The 16,284-nt window shown below is 54.4% G+C and overlaps 1 protein-coding gene across 2 annotated transcripts; it reads left to right on the top strand.

Moving 5' to 3' along the window:
- The first annotated feature begins 1,060 nt into the window (after positions 1-1,060).
- LOC121935560 (protein HEG homolog 1-like) lies at positions 1,061-13,721 on the top strand. Of its 2 annotated transcripts, none has more exons than XM_042477209.1 (12): positions 1,061-1,218; positions 3,290-3,415; positions 4,062-4,193; positions 4,442-4,572; positions 4,875-4,933; positions 6,057-6,229; positions 6,471-6,599; positions 6,915-6,957; positions 8,920-8,957; positions 9,705-9,792; positions 10,676-10,835; positions 12,638-13,721. In XM_042477209.1, the coding sequence occupies exons 1-12, from the start codon at positions 1,146-1,148 to the stop codon at positions 12,797-12,799; spliced, it is 1,314 nt and encodes a 437-aa protein (XP_042333143.1). In that variant the 5' UTR covers positions 1,061-1,145; the 3' UTR covers positions 12,800-13,721. The 2 variants fall into 2 exon arrangements, with proteins under 2 accessions (XP_042333143.1, XP_042333144.1); XM_042477210.1 differs by having other exon boundaries at positions 4,065-4,193.
- The last annotated feature ends 2,563 nt before the right edge of the window (positions 13,722-16,284 follow it).

Consider the following 16,284-nt stretch of genomic DNA (forward strand, 5'->3'; position numbering starts at 1 on the left):
CTGTAGGACAACTGCAGGACAAAACTCAGCCCAAAATGTAGGACATTGAAGAAAAATGGTGGACCTTAAATGTCCTACATTTTGAGCTGAGTTTTGTCCTGCAGTTGCCCTACAGTTTGGTCTTGAATTTGTCCTACATTTTGTTCCTGGTAAAAGTGGACAATTATGGCAGCCCCCTGGGATAGGTGCCCCCCATGAGCAGAGCATGGGTTGCAGGTGGGTCACATACTGCAGCCATCATGATTAATTCCCTTCCTAGTGATGCCTAGTGTGGAATTTGCCTTCCTCATGGCAGCTCCACTCTGAGTGGGGTTTTCTCAGCTGCCACAACTGCCTCTCTAACTTCTCCACACTTCCTTCATTTCTCACCCCTAACCCTCCCCCCCAGTCCCCAAATGCTGCAGAGATGTGCCTGCCCCCTTGATCCTTCAGGATGCCTCATTCTCAGCTCTACCATATTCGTTTGGGGGTAAGATGGGCAGAAGCGCAGGTGCTGTTCCACACATTTGCACCCAGGTCCAAGGACAGGGGCAGCTTTGTTTTCTGTCCCCTTTTGGCCTTTCCCTGACTGCTGCATGCTGGACCAGCGTCTTCCTCTCTCCTCTCAAGACCCAAGTTCCCTTTCTTGGCCAGTCTGTCCGTCCATCACTGCCCATCTGGCCCATTCTGTGTAACCTATGAGGCTGGTTTCCTTCTCAGTTAAAGTGCCACCTCTGGGCCCCTGATCAGACTGCCCCTCACTCTGGGTCACCTTTGAAGATGTTAAAAAGCACTTTCTTCCCTTCTTGTTGGCCAGCCACTCTTGTTTTGTTGCCTCCTCCTCTCTCCCCAGACTGGCCATGGGTTTAAAGGAGGCCCCTGCCTTTCCTTGCCTGCCTACTTGCATGGGGTATTTGTCCAAAATGTACCGGACCCATGGCCTTGGGGGTCACAGAGTCCCTCCCGTGCCGTGCCAGGCCAGCCCTGGTAGTGGTCAAGGCAGCCATGCTGGCCTCTCCCCCCTTTGGCCTCCTTGGCTCAGCCTCCCTGCGTTAATGAGTGCCAGGTGTGTGGGGCCAATGACCCCTGGCTTCCTTCCTTCCCTCGCTTCCCCATAGCTCTTTAGCAGCCTGGGCCAGTTGTGAGCCCACCTTGGGCGAAAGAGAATGTGGGTCGGCCTCTGCCTTGCCCTGGCCGTCCTGCAGGGGGGGCTGGTGGCCAGCGGGGGGCCTGGGTCAGGTAAGTGGCCACACAGGTGTGGGGGGGAAGGTGGGTTGCCATGGGGCAGGAGGGGGCTGCGTCTCCTCCTCCTCCTCCTCCTCCTCCTCTAGGCCACACTAGGAAAGGGAGAGACTGCTGCCCACCCTCCTTGTTGAGTGTGCACTGTTTTTATGCTGCCCCCCAGTTAACGCAGGAGACCTCCCACTCATTTGGGTGGGATTTGAGCCCCCCAGGACGCCCTCCTGGGCAGGTAAGCAGGGGGCTTTGGGTGTGTGTTGGGGAATCCCAGCTCCCTTTTGCCCCCTTCTGGCTGCGAGAGGAACTTTCACCCTTGCTGCTGTTGGCACTTCTGGATTATGTGAATCCCCTTCCTTCCCCACATCCACTTGTGCCCCTTGGTCAGTTGCTCACCATCCCACTGCTGCTCCCGGGCTGAGAAGCCTCTGGAAGATGGGCTGCTCCTGGGCCTCAGTTTGAGATGGAGCTCATCCTTGCTTTGGTCCTATTCCCATCCCAGCAACACAGCTGTGGAAAATGTGCAGAAATCAAATGCGTGGGGCAAATTCAAGTCCCAAGCAGGCTGCCAAACCCTCCCCACAAGGTCCTTGAAGCCACCCCTAAATCTTGCCTTCTGGCATTCCAGTGAGGGGCCAAAGGTGAGGCCAGGGCACAGGTACACCTGGGCAGATTTAGGCAGGTGAGCCAGCATGGCTTGGTGGTTTGAACATTGCACTATGGCTGTGGAGGGATTGATTCCCAGTTCAGCCATGAAAACCCATTGAGTGCCCTTGGGCAAGTCACGCTCTCTCAGCCTCAGAGGATAGCAATGGCAAACCCCCTCTGAACAAACCTTGCCAAGAAAACCCTATTGTAGGGTCTTGCCAAAAGTTGGAAACAACTTAAAGGCACACAACAACAATGGGGACCAGAGAGCCTGTTGTTCCCCTGGACAGCATTCAGAGTACATCAAATCCATCTGTTTGAAGACCAGTTTATCCATGTGGTGGGATCCTGTGGCGAATCTTGATCTGTATTCCTGGGGCTCACATGCTTCCTATGGTTTGAGGGATTTGGGGGTGATGTGGAAGCTCAACATGGGCAGGGGGTGATGTGGAAGCTCAACATGGGCAGGTAGGCTATTACTCTTGCCTTGCAAATTACTTCTACTTTCAGTGTGAAGTCAAAGGCTTTCATGGCCGGCATCCATAGATTTATGTGGCCATGTTCTAGAAGATACTTCTACTTTCCCCCACCCATTCTCATCCTAGCATCCTCTCCCAAGTGCAGTGTGTGCTTACAAGTGCTCTCTCCACACTTTTACACCTGAGTAAGTGAGCAGAGCATGGATGGCAGACGCAGCCTTTATGATTTCTGAGGGGCTCAGCTGCAATTGCAGTTTCTCTTCCTAGCGTTTGACCCTTTGGCCCCCTTCTGACCCACCAGCCTGAGGGGGCTCAGCCCCACAGGGGCCTGGGTGGCCCAGTTTTGTCACACATTTTGTTGGGTGGGGGCTCAGCCATCCAGCCTTGTCTTGGCAGGTGAGCTGTTTCGGGGACCCTCCATCCGTCCCCCATTTTGGGATCAGTGTGCTTTCTGGGGAAACATTGAATCCTCACTTCCGGTGGAGAGCCATGTTGTCAGGAGGAGGGCATGGCTGGTCTTTCTCTGTGGGCACAACTCTTACGGGCCGAGCACCTGCCTGCAGCATTCAGTGGGTCGGTTCAGGAAGACATTTTGCCAGGGGGTTCTGTTGGCATCTGCATACCTTTGGTTCTTATGGGCACACATCCTTGAATAGGAGGGCATGGGGATGGGTGGATAATACATTGGTAGACAGGTGCCCATATCTGGGGGCTTCATGGATGACACCAGGTCTGATCAAATGCAAGCCCCTTGCCCAGTTTCTCAGGATTTTCTTTTTGTGGGGTGTCCCCATGTCTTTCAGGACTCCCCCCCCACCTGTTGCAAGTGGCTGATGCTTGTGTCCCGAAGGTGCCCCCTGGGAGCCACAAGATGCCCCTTCTTGGCATTAAATAAATCCTGTGTCATTTCCCCCCAACCTTATACCAATCTCACCTCTCTCTTTCAGAGTCCAGCACGGCCAACTGGTCAACAGGACTGGACCTCTCTGGTCTCAGCCCCACAACCTGGACTGTGCCCCCTGCCATGAGGGAAACAACTGCCAATGGGATGCATGGTGCCAACGGAGAGCCAGGTGAGCAGCTGCAGCAGGGGATGGATTTCCCCTGGTAAAGGGGGAAAGAAGGAGCCCACCTGGACCAGGGATGACTGCTGCAGGTGGAGGGGAGAATGAAAGTTTTGCCCCAGACCCTGGAGTGGCTACACAGATTGCCAGGAAAGCCCTCCATCCTGGAGCTTGTCTCTGAAGCAAAACAGCAGGGAGACTGGCAACCCTTTAAAAGGGGAGGCAACCCACCCTCTTCCTCCCCCAGAAAAAGGGTGACCTGGGAGATTGGGAAGGGAGGTTGAGACCTGCCCCTGCAAAAAGACCCAGGCCCTGGCAGCTGCCCACTTCTGGCCTCACATGTTGGTTCCCCTGAGGCTGGGGAAGCCAAAGCCCTTGGCCCAGAACAACAGCCTCTGTGGGGAGAAGGGGTCTACCTCTCAGTACCAGTTGTGGGGCAAAGTGGTGGGGAAAGACCCTGTGCATCACAATCTGAGGAGATGGCCAGTTGCTGGGTTTGAGGTCCCCCTTTCTCTGGCCAGGACTGGGCTTCTGCTCTTTTCTAGCCAAGGGGCAACTCTCAGCTCTGCTGCCAGCCCTCTGAGGCGGGCCACCCTCTGCCTAGCTATGGGGGCTCCTGGTGCTTCCTCCGACGGTCCTTTCTCTGCCCCCAAAGCAGAGGCCCCCCTGACCTGCAATGGGGAGGACGAATGCCCCCCATGGAGCCACTGCGAAGACCAGGCTGGGCGCAACTCCTGCCACTGTGGCCTGGGCTACCACCTCCTCCCTGCCCTGGGCTGTGTGCCAGGTAAAGGGGGGGGGGCTTACTCGGGACTGCCTTGGCCCCTGAAGGGAGGCAGCAGCAGCAGGAGGAGTGATCTGCTGCCTTGGGTACCCCTGCCAGCTCAGAGGCATATGAGGGCCAGAGGACATGTGAGGGGAGGCTTAATCCCCTTTTCTTTGACCTTCACCTGGGATCCTTGGGTTTAACCTTGCCCCTGCCCTGCTTCCTTGTGCCCCTGCTCACCCACTCACCTGCTCCTCTCTTCCATGAAGCCAGGGCCTTCCCTGCCCGGCTGCTAATGCTCCTGCAACCGCCATCCCCTCCGGAAGCCCTGGGCTGGTGGACCTCAGAGCGGCCAGAGGAGTTGCAGGGGTCCCGGGTGGCCGCCCAACTCCAGAGCTTGGTAAGGGTCTCCCCTCCCTAGGTGCCCCCTTGAGCCAACTGATCACTGGGCTCTTTGGTCTGGGGGCTGGGCCAGTGCCCCCTTGGCTGCCCTTGCCTCCTTTGAGGAGGTGTCTGGTTAGTATTTCCCCGAAGAATGGAGGGGGTGCAGAGTTCACAAGAGCCACATTGTCAGCACTAGAGGTAGGACAGAGTGATGGGGGGGGGTAGGAGGTGTTGTTGATTTTGGGAGAATTTGGGAGGCGGGGGAGAAGGGGCCTGGATTTATCACCCTGCAATACACTGCTGTCTCCATCCCAACAGTTCCAGCAGATTTTGGGGCACCTGGACGGGTACCTGGGAACATCTATCCAAGAGCTGAAGTGAGTTGTGGGGTGAGAAGGGGAGAGGAGAGGATCTGGGCAGAGAGCGTGGGCATGCTGTTAGTGAGCTAGGAGAGGCTGCAGCGTTTGCTTCTGCCTGAGTCTGCAGGGAAGGTCAAGACTCCACTCCCCCAATAAGTACTTTTGCACTTTGAGCTCCATTGACAGCAACTGTAGTAAGAAGCTCAGGACAAAGAGGGAAAGTGGGAGGAGAGGAGAGAAACCAGGACACTTTAAACACAGCTGGTCAAATGGATAGCAGAGGAGGAACTGTGACTGCCAAGCGTATGCACTGGATCCCCCATGGCCTTCTTTCTCTCTGCAGGAAGGAATGGAGGGTCCCAGGTTCAGGCCCTGACAGAAGGAAAGGAGAGCAACCTTTATTTTCTGGCCTGCTTCCTTTTTATGACCTAGCAGGCTGTGTGTGTCCTATCACAAAGTTGTAAGGAGGTTATAAGGAAATCCCTTCCCAGCCTGCCATCCAGTTTGGGATACCCGTCTTGGTATATCTGATTTGGCAGGACGTCTGCTGCTCAGAGGAGGAACGGCTTGCTCTGTGCAGCCTCTTCCTTCCTCCTGTCAGGAGGCATCACCAGCCCTCTCTTGCCCCCCAGTCTTTCACAGATGAAACCTGGGACAAAGTGACCAAGAAGCATCAAAGTGGTCAGGATGGCATAAGTCATAATAAGTCAGGAAGCTCACATAAACTAGATGAGGCTGCAGCAGTTTGCTTCTGCTTGAGCCCATTGGGAAGGGCAAAACTCTGACCCTTCTCAATGAATTAATGGAATGCCAGCTGCGTTTGCACTTTGGACTCAGTTTGCAGCTTCTGGAGTAATTTGAGGGCAAAGAGGGAAAGTGCAAGGAAGAGGAGGAGGAGGAGGAGGAGGCAAGAGAAACTGGGACGCTTTAAAAGCAGCTGAGAAAGGGAGATGGCAGCGGGTTAATTGGGACTGTCGTTGCCAGACTAGACAGTTGGAAACTGGAAGTGGTCTCAAAGCCACCAATCCTGTGCTCCTTGGAAGAGAGAGCGAGGAAGGGTTGCCACAGGTTCTGGGCAGAGAGGGAGGGAAGAGGCCGACCGGTTGGATGGCCCTCTTCTGCCCCTTTGTTCCCTCCTCAGGTGGCCCAGCCTGGAAGCGACTCTGATGCACCATTTCTCAGCCTGGGTGCTGGTCACGATCCAAGAGGTGGAAGTGGCTGTTGCCGCCTTCAGGACGCGGTGCCACGACAACAGCAGCCCCCTCAGCCGTACCCCGGCTTGTGCTCTCCTGCGCCATGTGGGCACCTACCAGAGTGAGTGGAAGCTGCGTGCCCCCCCCCACTGCCCATGAGGGGCCAGAGGGACCATCAGCCCCTTCTCACTCTCCTGGGCTAAAGAGGGCAAAGTGGCTGCATGGCTTGGAGGCTTCTCTGGGACAGGTCTCCTGTGGCTGGACAAGGGACAGGAAGACCCCAAAGGGGTTTGGGACCATAGGGGCAAGGCACTTCCCCACTCCAACATCCTTAATTCTCTGCCTCCTCCGTCCTGCTGCAGGCCTGGGCCTCTGTGACTTTGACCCCTGCGACTCCACCTCGGCCACCTGCTCCTCCCAGGATGGCCTCCTCCGCTGCACCTGCCGGCCCGGCTACCTCCAGGTCCACCCCATGGATCACACCTGTGCAGGTGGTGCGGGAGTCCCTGGGCTCAGTTGGGACCCTTGGGGACCAGTGGTTTTTCCTCCGCTGTGGATGGGCGAAAGGACCTAGGCCTTGCAATTGAATGGGTCTGGCCATGGGGCCACCGAGTCACACCAGCAATGCAAGTTATTCTGTGAGGTTGTGGAGGGGGTGCTGGCTGTGGAGGCCTCAGTGGCCATTCCACTTTGCTCTTTTACAGAAGGGGCTTCATAGGAAGGGAAGGGGCGAAAGATGGTGACTCTTGTTTCTCACTCTCCTCTCATTTCTGCTCCCTCACTCTTTCTCTCCTGCCCCCCTCCAGTTTGCAGCAGTGGCTTTTGGCTTCAAGATGGCACCTGTTCCAGGTAAGTCTCCCTGCTTCAGTGACCCCCCCAGCCCCTCCTTTCCTCCCCCCATGCCAAATATTTTACCCTGAAACCTCTCAGGAGTGCAACATCTCCCTTTGAACAGGGGAAAAGATTGAGTGGCAGCAGTTTGTGGGAGACTACCCTTGGCCTGGCACCACTCACAGAGGGTCAGGGGGAAATGTGCTCTATGCACCATGTCCTTTTTGAGGCCAGGGGGCCATCATCTCAAGATGCCAGCACCAGGCCCTGTCCTGGAATTTTGGTCCTCTGGGGGTCTGGCCAAAGGCCGGAATGGTGGCATCCTCCTCTTCCTCCCCTGGAATGGGGGCCAGGGGCAGTTTCAGCTTGTAGAGCAGAGGTAGGCAACCTTTTTGACCCGGGGGCCGGGTTGCTGTCCTTCAGACAACTCGGGGGGCCGAAGCCAAAAAAATTTTAAATAATTAAAAATAAATAAACAAACAAACCGGGCCAAATGTAGGACAAAAAACTAAGATGGAGGACACTTTTTAAATTAAAAAACATGGAGGACACGCAAAAAATCTGATTTTAAAAAAAATGCATGTTTCTGAAGCTTCTATAGACAATTGCCCCCCTTGTTCCTCCTTGCCCGCCACTTGCCCCGCGTGCAAAGGCCCCCGCGTGCCTGCGCCGGAGGCCAATGGGCCTGCGCGCAAGCCCCCCGTTGCCCGCTGCGGGGGCCTTTGGCGGCGGCAATCGGCAGCAGGACTGAGCAATGGCTCGGCAGGCCGCATGTGGCCCACAGGCCGTAGGTTGCCGACCCCTCTTGTAGAGGGTTGCTGGGTCAGGAGCACCGCAGGACCTGAGCTGTCAGGGCAGAAACCTGAGGACCAGGGATGCTTCCTGTTGAGGGCACAGAGGTCCTGGGGGTGATCTTGTCGCTAAATCTGACACATTCAGCATCAGCCAGAGTTAATGCCAGCAGGGCATTCAAAAATTAAAAAAACCCAAGTCTAACAAATGAGGAAATATTTTCATGGTTGGACAGAAAGAGAAAAGTGACCCCAAAGTTCCCCCAGCTCTGTTCTTTATCACCTTTTCCCACACATGTTTTAGTCCAGGTATAGAGCGTTTTCCAAGCCCCTCTTAGAACAGGAGAAGGTCCTAAGGAGGTGACATTAAGTGGGCAGATGCAACAAGGAAAACAAGGACACAGATCTAAGGAGGCATTTTCATGACGGTGCTCTCATCCTGAGCTTCCTCCCTCTTGCCTTGAAGGGCTGGAGAAAAAGGGCCACCCTGGGAACCTAACTTCTGTTAAAGGGTGGAGATGGAGGTGGAAAGGAAGACCCCTTTGCCTCTGGCTGACCCAGATCTGTTTGGGGCTGGCCAGACTGTTCCTCTGGCCTTCTGCAGGCCTGGACTCTGCCTCCCTGCTGTGCCCTTTGTGTATGTTTGTGCATGTGTTTGTGTAGACGAGGTTCCCATCCTTCAAAGAGAAGGCATGTCCTCCAGGCCCAGATTTCAGAGGAAGGCTATGTCTGGCTGTCTTCTGTCAGAGAAGGGATGGGCCAGGCGATCTTTGAGCCAGCCAGCACCTGACGCCAGGCCAGCAACCTCCTTGTCGGGCCTGTGGTTCCCACAACAGCTCCCTCTGATCTCCCAGATCTGTCTACCCTTCCACCCCAATGGGCACAAGACCTCCTGCTGGCAAGGATAGCTTTCCTTCCTGGGCAAGCTCTGTCTCCAGGGACCACCAGGCTGCCTTCCAAATGCCCCTTGGCTTTCTGGGGGAGGGTCTGAAGCCCCTTCTGTCTGGGCTTACTCCTCTGCCTGGCGAATTTGGCCACTACTAGCCTCCTTCCAGAGGGGTGCTTTCTTTTCCTCTGGTTCTGCCCCAGACCAGCTCCGAAGAGGTTCCCAAAACCAATAGCAATGCCCTCCTCATGTGTGCATGGGATGCGATGCAGACAGTGACCGCCCTGCCCTTTTCTCTTCCAGGTGCCCATTTGGGTTCAGTGGTCCTGGCTGCCAGGAGCGTAAGTGTCCCCCTTTGCCCCCTGTTTTCCTCTTCCCACCCCACAGGGGTTTAAGGGGACAAGAGCAGGAGTGGGGGGCATAATCGCCCCTCCAATGAAACCAGCCATTGTGAGATAATCCACCAGAGCCCACTTGCGTCCAGTTAGAGCATGGCACAGCTGAGACTCCGGGACTCCTTGCCACTGGTTCCCATTGGGATGGCTCAGTCTGACAGCAGCTTCCCAGGAATGTGTCTGCACTGTTCCTTGTACAGCAGTTTGGTACCACATTAACCATCATCCTGTGGAATCGTGGGATTCATAATGTCGATGATGTACTTTGCATTGTCTGGCAGAGAGCTCTCATTCTGTAGTAGTTCAAGGGAGAGTCATTCAAGCCATCTTTAAATATCTGAAGAGATGTCATGCGGAAGATGGATCAGGCTTGCTTTCTGCTGCTCTGGAGATGAGAAGAAATGGGTTCAAATTACGGGGAAAGAGGTTCCAGCCAGACCTTGGGAAGAAACTTTTCACTGTTTAGAGCTGTCCAAGGCAGTGGGCTCTCCATCTTTAAGCAGCGGTTGGGTGGGCATCTTTCAGGAGTGGGGATTCCTGCATGGCAGAATGGGGCTGTAGGGCCCTCAGGGGTCCTTCCCAACAGGTGCAGATTGGGGGATATAGTGGGATTCCTCAAGGCAGGTTTCCCTTGGGGTCTGGGCTCTCAAGGGACCCCCAAAGCCACACCTTTCTCTCCTCTCTCCTGCACAGCCTTCCTGCTGGCTTTGGTTGCAGTCTCCTGCGTTGCTGGCCTGGTGATCCTCCTCCTCTTCCTCCTCCTGGTTGTCTTTCGTTTGGGGTAAGAGGGGCGATGGGGGGGCTTTCCTCCCCTTCTTTCATGCCTTGAGCCCCTCCAGCCCAGACAGGAAAGGCCCAGCTCTCCACCCCCCAAGCTGCCCCCTTCCTCAGCCTGGAGGGGTCTTGGGGGTCCCTGTCTGCTCCCAGGGGACCAGATGCAAAGAACAGGGCAGACAGGTGGCAGTTCAGCAGGCACAGCTTCTCCAGTTTTCTGCTCCACACATGCCTCCTTTCCTTCGCCTTCTCCAGTGTGGATTCAGCCTTCTTCTCTCCCTTTTCCCCCCAGGGCTTTTGTGGGGAATTTTGGCAAAACAAATGAGGTTGCAAGGGGGGGGGGAGCTTTGCAAGATAAACCTAGCCAGCTCCCCCCCTAAAGGCAGTGGGGCTTGTTTTGCAAACTGGGGGCAGAGATGGAAGTGCCCCCGCCAGCGCTGGCCTTTGGGTGCAGCCCTCCTAAACTTTTGGTGGCATTGGTTCTTTGATGCTGAAGGGGAGGCATTCTCAGTGCCAAAAGAGCTGCTTGGACCCATCTACTTCTGGCTCTGGCTCTCGGCCCTAGGTCACATTCTCACCCCTGCCCACAACTCCCCTTCCTTCCCACCTGTGTTTTCTGAGAGGGAGGCGACTGGGCTGGGGGTCATCTGCCCCACACCGGTGTTCTCTTTGCCTTTGAACCATGACACCATGACAGCTAGAAGGCTGCTGTGGGGGTCAACATCTCTCCCCCCCCCGGCCCATGCTGGATAAGGCCCCCATCCATCCTGATAGTGTCCAGGCCCCTCTCACCATTAGCAATACAGAGCCACTGGTTGGGTCAGGAGACCCTCTCCCTTTCTAGCCCCCCTGCCCCCCAACTCCCTCATTTTTGGTTTCTCCTCCTGCAGAAGAGCTCAGCCCTCCCAAGAGCCCCACAGCCCCCCACAGCTTCCTCTGCACTCTCCGACCCTGAGTCTGCCGCGGGTGCGACCCCCTTGGACCACTATGGAGGCCCCGGTGCCCCACGCAGGCAGCCGCCCGGCCCCCTTGCCCCAATGGTGGGAGTTGGTGAGTATATGGTTAGGAAGAGCGCCTTGGGGCAAGAGATGTTTGAAAGAAGCAGGATAGGGACTGCCCCAGAGGGTGGGGGGGTTTGACTTCTTTGGGGGTCTTGAAACAGAGGATGGATGGCCATCTTTCACGAGTGCTTTGTCTGTGTGTTCCCAAATGGAGTAGGGGTCCCTCATGAACCAGCCAGGGGTCTCTCCATAGGGTTGGGTGGGTTGGGGGTCTTGCTGTCCTCCTCCAGCCCCATCATTGTCCTTAAATGAAGCAGATAACTGTTGGCAAGGCAGCAAGAGAGCTGCCCCTTTCCTGCCCCACTTCAAGGGCAAAGTGGGAACTGGACGAGAGCAGAAAATGGAAGCACACTTCAGGCAAATGCAGTTGGAGGAACTTCTTCTCTCCTGTGCCATGCGCCACTTGGCCATCACCCCAGCCAAGACCACCCCTCCATCCTTGACCAGTGCCAGGTGTCACGAAAGGTGTGGTGTGTGTGGCATGGACCCCTTAATGAGGGGAATCCTGGACGGATGAGCATCTTTGCAAGAGGTGATATGATAGCCCTGTTTAAATATTTGAAAGGATGTCATATTGAGGAGGGAGCAAGCTTATTTTCTGCTGCTCCAGAGAACAGGACACAATGGAGCAATGGATGCAAGCTCCAGGAAAAGAGATTCCAGCTCAACATTAGGAAGAACCTCATGAGAGTAAGGGCTGTTCGACAGTGGAACAAACTCCTTCCTTGCAGTGCAGTGGAGTCTCCTTCCTTGGAGGTCTTTAAGCAGAGGCTAGATAGTCATCTGTCAGGGATGCTTTGATTTGGATTTCCTGCATGGCAGAAGAAGGGGGTTGGACTGGATCAGGGCCCTTCCTGGGGTCTCTTCCAACACTATGAGAGTCTATGAATTCGGGAGTTACTTTGCACACCTTTTCACACATATATAATAATAATAAATAATAAAATCTTTATTTCTGTGCCGCTTTTCCTGGGAGATCAGTTCAGAAAAGATATACATCTCAACATACTACGATGCAAAGTACCATCACAAATACACTTCCATAAAGCATCATATAAAAACAGTTTAAAATCTCCCAATCACCAGTTAAGCATCTTGAGATACGCTTCAATTAGAGGATCACTTTCCCTATCAAGAGTCAGGAGGGGATGCTAAGCGGAAAAGATGGGTTTTCAAGGCTTTCTGGAAGGCATCCAGAGGAGAACTGAGTCGAATCTCTTCAGGGAGTTTATTCCAGCGCACAGGAGCTATAGCTGTAAATGCTGGTTGGTGAGTTACAGCCAAGTACTCAAGTAAGCACTTGCCTGTTGTCCTGGGAGTGCGGGGAGAGGTGTTCCCTCAAGTAACTTGGGCCCAAGCCATATAGGGCTTTATAGGCAATAACCAACACTTTGTATTGAGCCCAGAAGCTAATTGGCAGCCAGTGAAGAGATCTTAGTATTTAGCAGACTGTGGCTGCATCCACACTGAAGAGATTACCAGGTTTGGCACCGCTTTAACTCTTTTCAGGCTCAAGGCTATGGAATTCTGGGAGTTGGAGTATGTTGTGGGCCTGGAGCGGAGCGGAGCTCTCGGCTCCACAACATACTCCAACTCCCAGAATTCCATAGCCTTGAGCCAGGATGCTGAAAAGCAGTGTAAATCCCAATTTCTGTGAATATTTTTTGAAACTGGTGCAGGAGGAAGAAAATTGCTGAAACTGCCCATTGCTTCCTTTAAGAATGGAATTAGCGAAGTCTTGCACATACGCATGCATGCGCATGCTCTCACTCTTTCTGTTGTTCCTTGCAGGACGGGGGCCCACGCTTGGCAGCGGACACCCCCAGCATGAAGACCTTCCTGGGGTCCCCCAGAAGGTCCCCCTCTGCCGCAGCCCCACAGCCCCTGGGGGGGACCAGCAACTTCGTTTTTGTGGGCGATGGAGAGGAGGGGGGCAAGAGAAGCTTCTTCTGAAGAACTGGGTGTGGGTCTTCTTTGGCCTTGGACTATTGACTTTGGGCTGAGCTGCCCTCCACCAGAAAAAGAGACGTAAAGCCAAGGTCAGCCCCCCATTTTCCTCCCCTTGGCGCTTGGGGCCAGACTCTGTACAGCTCTGCAGGCAATGTGGGGCTGGAGGGTGGGTCTTCTGGGGAGGGTGAAGTGGAGGGCAGGATAGGCTGTTTTTGGTTGACTTGAACAGGACCCTCACCTCCAAAAGGCTGCTTCCCCCCCATTATTGGTATCTGTAGCTAAAGTGGGGAGGGGGTATCCGGGAGTCTTTATTCCAACCCACCCACCCCCCCAAATTGCATCTCCTCCTCTTGGCAGAGGTTGCCCAAGGGGCCTTGGCTCCTTCTTCTTCTCCCCATTAGAAATCTATTCTAAGCAAAAGCCCCTGCAACATCTCCCCCTTTGTTGGGACCCTCCCCCTTTTGGGTCCATTCCTCATCAGCCATGAATATAAATATAAACCCCCCCTCACTGCTGACCCCCCCCCAGAAAATCTTTGCTGAAACTCTCCCATTTATTCTGCAAAGTTGCAGTAAAACGGGGGTCTGGAAGAGAGGGTCTGGATTTGCAATGTGTGGGAGATGTTCCATTCTCTTTGCACCCGGGGTAAACAGCAGCTCTTCACCTGCAGCTGTTATCAAAAGGGGTTTTATGGCAAGGTGGAGGACAAGGCTTGGCCCTGCCTCAGCCCTCCTCCTCCTCCTCCTCTTCCCAAGTCCAAGGTCCCGCAGGGCGGGTGGCCGGCTGGGCAGCTTCCTGGGCCAAGGAGCCATTGACTGAGGAAGCAGCAGAGCCGAGACCACCATGTTTTTTAAATAGCAAGTCACAGGTCTTTTAAAGTTTGCTTTTGGAAAGCCAGAAATAAACATATAAATGTGGCCAAAGGCTTTGCTGTCCTCTGAATGGCCTTGTTTTCTAGCTATCCTGCCTTAACTGTGGGTTCATTCTCGGATGGGGGGCCAGCATCTCTGGTCAGGGCTGGGGAAGGGTCCCGTCGGAACCGCTTTACAGCCAGAGTGGGCAGTGCTGGTGGTCTCAGTGGGCAGCTGGGGGTCCGACTCCATATAGCAGTGCGTTCACATGTCTCACATCTTCAGCCCGTTCTGTGTTTGACTTCATTGGTCAGAAAGGAATGGATCGTGTGGCGGGTGGGCCTCCTCCCCATCTCACCTTCTCTTTGCCCAGTGGGTTCTCCTAATCCGGACTAATGCCTGTGTCTTGTATGCCCTTCCATTTGACCCCCAGATGAGGGATCCTGGCATCAGCTCCTGAAGCACTGCATTGGTTCAATTAAGGAATAGCTAGGGACCTTAGGCACTTGGGAAGGAGGTCCTTTGAGAGATAACAGACCTCCCTGAAGGGTGCATCTGAACAGGGCGATCCCAGGCGCTGCCTCTGCTCAGGAAGAAAACAGGCCTTACACCAAAATAAAGTGCAGCCTTAATGCAGAAAGAGCATCAACAACATGCAGACTGATTTTATCAGCACTCCTTCAGACAAACACACCCTCAACGCATACATTCAGCTTGGTCTTAATTGCTTAAATCCCAAACTAACCTTGAAAAGAGCAAAGGTGCTCCGAAGGTAAATTTCTTTTGGCGAATTTCCATCCCTTAAGGTCCGTTCTGGTGGAGGATCATCACTGGAACCACCAGCCTTGGCTTGGCCAAAGGCAATTGATGCTGCCTCTTTAAAAGCCCCCTAAAGACCCCAACGCTGTGAGAAGGGTCCTGGGGGGGGATGTTGGGGGAGGAGGGGGCCTCTGCTTCTGGTTTGCAAGGGGGTCGTTTTGAAAGATGGTGGGCATTTTAAAATATGTGCACAGGTTGAGCCAGGTAGCAGTGGGTGCCATGGCTGATGCAACTCCTTGCTCTGGACTGGCAGCATGATGCCCCCAGAAGCCTCTGGAACCCCAAACCCTTGCATGCCTGGCTCAAAATGGATGCCCCTTCGCTGCCTCCTGATCGCACACCACCCTCAGCTGAGATCATTGTGGGCCATTTCCTCAAGAAAGGCCTAGAGGAAGACCCCAGCAGTGCCTTGACCCCTGCCACCCAGCCCCTGGTCAAGCGGTGGGTGGCATCATTAGAACCCATGCCTGATCCCCATGGCAGCCTTCAGTGCATCCTAGGCAGCAAAGGCCACGCTCCACCTCTGGAGGAGGAATGTTTCGGAAGCCAGTGGTACCCACGGCAAGGGATGCCTCTTCTCTGGTGATGGGGGACCCCAAGGCCCGCTTTGGCCAGAGGGTAAAGGTTCACCCCTCGGCTCTTGAGTGTCCTTATAAACCCTAAAGCAGGGGTAGGCAACCTTTTTGAGCCGGGGGCCGGGTTCCCCAGACGCTGAGGGGGCCGAAGCCAAAAAATAAATATAAATATTTTAAAAAATTTAAATAATAAATAAACCAGGACAAATGTAGCGACAAAAAATTTTCAATTGTGAGGACACTGGTTTTTAAAAAAATGGAGAGGGACAACGCTAAACATTTGCTGATTTTTAAAAAAATGTTAATATAATTCTGTTTCGGAGGCTTCTATAGACAACTGCCCCACCTTGCCCCCCGCGTGCACCCCTTGCCCACCTCCTCCGGATAGGCCAAAGGCCCCACGCCCTCACGCAAGAGGCCAAAGGCTCCGGCAGCAATCGGCGGCAGGACCGGGCTGGGGCTGGTCCCAAGGCCTTGCTGGGCTGCATCTGGCCCGTGGGCCGCAGGTTGCCTACCCCTGCCCTAAAGCCTTCCATTGCTGCGCAGGCAGGGCGGGTGGCATTGTGGCGCAGAGAGACAGTTTTGGGGAAGAGCCAAACCATGCAGCGCAAAGCCAGACCATGGAGGCAGAGCCTGACGAATCGCCTTGCAGAGGAGGCATCCGCTTCCCAAGCGCCTGCAAATGCTTGCGCAAAGGGAGCAGCTCCCATTATGCATCTTTGGAAGGATTCTGCTGGTCCTGACAGCTCTTTTCAGGGCTTCCCAGGGCTTTTCAAAAAAGAAATATGGACCCCAAGAGAAATCCGGGTGATGTATTCATGCAAGGAAAACGGCTGGCGAAAAGTCCACCTCGGGGACGCACAAGAAGAAATACATGTAAGGCCCATAAAATGTTGGTTTCTGGGATGAAGTCCCCTCCTCCCCAAATTGGTTTTCTTCCCATCTGTTCACACCAAACACAGCCATCAAGGGATGCACAGAAAATAGACCGGCACCAAAAGAGAAAGGAAGGTGAGTCTTCCTAGCAGACCGCTTGCCTGTCTTTTGGGGGATGATCTTCAGGCGACTTCATGTTCCCCAATGGCCCACCGCCCACTTTCCTGCCCAAACCCTCCATCGAAGGACGGTCACTCAGCCCCCAAATGCTTAATTTTTAAAAAATCCCCATTCTCTTGAAGACAACTAGGAAACAAATCTAGAGATATAGGCACCTTTAAACCATTAATGCTGGAACTAGCTCACT

This window comes from Sceloporus undulatus, chromosome 6 (genome assembly GCF_019175285.1).
Source record: "Sceloporus undulatus isolate JIND9_A2432 ecotype Alabama chromosome 6, SceUnd_v1.1, whole genome shotgun sequence".
In the NCBI taxonomy this organism is placed as follows: domain Eukaryota; kingdom Metazoa; phylum Chordata; class Lepidosauria; order Squamata; family Phrynosomatidae; genus Sceloporus; species Sceloporus undulatus.

Coding starts and splice junctions, on each gene's coding strand:
- LOC121935560 (XM_042477209.1), top strand. CDS start 1,146: ATGTGGGTCGGCCTCTGCCTTGCCCTGGCCGTCCTGCAGGGGGGGCTG. Junction 1,219..3,289: donor CAGCGGGGGGCCTGGGTCAG/GTAAGTGGCCAC, acceptor TCTCTCTTTCAG/AGTCCAGCACGGCCAACTGG. Junction 4,573..4,874: donor CCGCCCAACTCCAGAGCTTG/GTAAGGGTCTCC, acceptor CCATCCCAACAG/TTCCAGCAGATTTTGGGGCA.